This window comes from Phalaenopsis equestris, unplaced genomic scaffold, assembly GCF_001263595.1.
Source record: "Phalaenopsis equestris unplaced genomic scaffold, ASM126359v1 Scaffold000036, whole genome shotgun sequence".
NCBI lineage: Eukaryota > Viridiplantae > Streptophyta > Magnoliopsida > Asparagales > Orchidaceae > Phalaenopsis > Phalaenopsis equestris.
Genome location: NW_018164478.1, coordinates 5,571,553 through 5,574,881, shown reverse-complemented (window position 1 = coordinate 5,574,881; position 3,329 = coordinate 5,571,553). Strand labels below are relative to the sequence as shown.

The window sequence follows — 3,329 nt, the reverse complement described above, 5'->3', positions numbered from 1 at the left end:
AAGAAAATTGCAACCAACCGAAAGGTCAAATTCAATAAAAAAATTTAAATTAAAATTTACAAATTAAAATCACCATTAGCTTCACAAGGTCACACCAAGCGCTTTCATGGTTCAATTTTTTTTCCTTTTCAAAAAATAATATTATTAATTTAACATAATGATGATGATGATGATAGTGATGATGATGATGATGATGATCATAATAATAATAATAATAATAATAATAATAATAATAGTAATAAATGTCAATTAGGTTAAACCAACTTTAATGAATACATAAGTTTAATTGCATAATTATTTTTATTTTATTTTTTAAATGGTGTAAGCTACCTAATTGAACTACCGCATACGTAGAAGTGTCGTGTTTGCCACCTTGAAGTACCTATTTTTATCAGGGAATAAATTTACACTTCCAAATTAGGTGTATTAATACTTATTAATTGCATTAGCTCTCTAGTTAATTTTTAAGATTGACAATGCTGCTCGTGCTACTTCAATTATATTTCTAATTTTGCACAAACTATAGGTTATATTTATTTCTCATGATGAAATAAATGGTTGTCTTAAATTGAACGACTCCATATGTGAAAAATCCAACATTTTATAACATTCTCTCCTCTTATACTTTACTGTTATAAATTGCATATATATTTTGGTCATATCATAAGCTAGTGTGGTCATTAGAAATGAGAAGGGCCCGTTGAGCGTTGGGACAGTACAAGTGTGAAACTTAGGGCGATTTCCTCTATCAAACATTGTTTGGATCAATGGATGCATGGAGTCCAAGACATTACTATTGAAAGCGATAACAAGAACATTATACATTCCTTGCAACAAATGATGCTTGCCAACACTTGGAAGAAACAACCACTTGAGGCTGAGAATTTATCTTTCTTAGTTTCCCTTCAACAGATTCTTTTCCTATACATAGATGAAAAAAAAAAAAGAATATTGTTGCTCATATTTGTGCAAAAAATTCATACACTATCTTTTTGTGATTGGAATGTTGATCCTTCTCATTTTCTATTTTGTTTTGTTGATTTTGATTGGGCCCATATTTTGACGGCCTAGATTTGTCCTTCTTCTATTTTGTAATTGTTAGGTATGGCTCATGTGTCAGGGATTTGGAGTCTCTTGGATTTGGAGAGGTGTGCCTCCTGAAATGAAGAGGTGTGTCTCTTGGTGTGAAGAGGTGTCTCATGGATTAGTGGGTTGGGGGGAGCGAGGGCGTGTTGGTAATTTTATCTATAAATAGATGTGTAACCCTATAGATATGTAACTCCCCCTTTGAAATAGTAAAATTCGCCGCTCTGCTCCTGAGGATGTAGACATCTTTGCCGAACCTCGTTAAATCTTTGTGTTCTTCTGGTTTTGCGTCGATTCCTATTTTTCTTTGTCCTAATTTCACAACAGTAATCCTTCTATTTTAGTAATGCAATTGCACATTTTCAGGATTTTTACAGAAAAAAGTAGGCTTGGAATGGTTTAAACGAAACCCAAGCATTTATGCTTGATTCTTTTCTAGATAAGAAATTTATGAAGAGCCTTTCAGAATGATCCTACCACTTAACGTTAAGAATACAACAGAAATACCTCTCTTGCACAACTCTAGTTTAAATTAAACATGTTGAGCATAAGAAGCTTTTGGTATCGCCTAAAACTCAAACACATTATCCTACTCCCCTTAAATCTGATTTTGGCCCAAATTCCAGATTTATTTTCGATGAATTAACTAAATCTGAAGTTATAGGATTCACTAAATGATGGCATGTAATATTTCTTTATTTATCTTCCTCACAACAGAAAAAAGCTGTCTCAGCTTCTTATTTGTTAGCTCATAAAAATTGCTAACGATTGCACTCTGAAAAATACCTTAATTCAATTTACAATCCCTTCACCATATGTGATACTTGGTATGTTATTCTCCTTCTTCAACTGAAACTTTAACTTCACTCTTCAACATATCCATCACACTGAAACTCAAGAATTCACAAACAACATGCAGATTGGAGGCTTAACCTTAAGCAGGGCAAGCAAAGATGAAGGAAGAACCCAAACTCCATCCCCGCAGATTAATCCAGAAGCCACAGCTGGTATCATCAATGTAGCCTTCTGGCCATTAAGTTTGTGCCAAGCAAACACTACCACAGTTCCAACAAACATGTCGATTGCAAAATTGGCCCCGACAAGAAAAGGAACAGCCATGGCCATTGGCAATGGCACCCACTTCCCCAACCTCTGTGGCAACCTATCCCTCATTATGTTCGCTGCAACAGCAAAGCCGAAGAAGCCAATGCAGAGCTGCAGGCAATGCCGAGGCAGTGCTGAGAAGCCTTGAACGCCTAATATTGCGATATTTCGATATACTAAACCATAAGGAGCTTTGAAGATTCCGGCGGGGTTTCCTACATCAAAAGCCTTGTAGAAAAGGAAGAAGGAGAGAGGGCCGGTGATGCAGCCGATTGCTATTCCAATGATTTGGCTAATAAGCATTGATCGTGGCGAGGTGAGAGTGAGATGACCGGTTTTGAAATCGTGCATCAGATCAGCAGACATGTACACCACAGACTTTATAACACCACAAACTACTAGACCGGCAACCACTCCAGAGTCTTTTCCTGCCCATGCTGCAATGATGAAGAGAGCCACCTTACCATAGTTGTATGCCATGTTCATGTCTGTAAGGCCAGTTCCATAGGCATTGCAGAATCCGAGAACTGGAGCGAGTGCGTAAGCAATGATAATGTAATACCATTTAACCTGAGGGAACATGTTGGGGATGACAAAGATGGAAATGGTGGCTAATACCACGAAGCCGGCGATGGCAAGCCATGATGGCATGGTTTCTCTTGCAAACAATTCATTTCTTTGAAGTTCATCAATTAATTGATTATCGTCGGTAGGTGCTGCAAAAGTTGGATTTGTCAGAAGCTGAAAATTGCTGGAAGTGATATGAGTTTGTCAGATCAAAGTGCAATTTAATTTACCTGTTTTGCTTTTTTTCTGAATGTATCTTGAAAGCATGCTACTCAAGGTGATGGACATGATTTTGGCGAAGTTGTAGAGGCCATCTCCGAGAATAAGAGCAATTGATAAGAAAACCTGAAAAATGGTTACTTTATATGAATGGAATTGTTTGTCATGGAAACTCCAGACAAATTAAAGCATATAATGATTTAGACCTTGTATCCTTGCAAGCTTTTCATGCTGCTTTGAGAAATGTTAGCGGGGAACCAATCTCCTTCAAGGTTCTTTATTGAAGGCCACATAACTCCCCATGAAAGTACTGCACCTAGAATTAGAGAAATGTTAACAATATGAGAGCAAAT

General features: G+C 36.7%; 1 protein-coding gene across 1 annotated transcript in view; it reads right to left on the bottom strand.

The window, feature by feature from the left end:
• Positions 1–1,624: 1,624 nt before the first annotated feature.
• Positions 1,625–3,329, bottom strand: part of LOC110018872 (probable metal-nicotianamine transporter YSL9) — a 3,841-nt gene continuing 2,136 nt past the window's right edge. The window contains 3 exon segments of the mRNA XM_020716336.1: positions 1,625–2,906; positions 2,988–3,102; positions 3,183–3,329. The exon segment at positions 3,183–3,329 is cut by the window's right edge and continues 18 nt beyond it. Of these exon segments, the coding sequence (XP_020571995.1) occupies positions 1,981–2,906; positions 2,988–3,102; positions 3,183–3,329 (1,188 nt within the window). The 3' untranslated portion in view covers positions 1,625–1,980.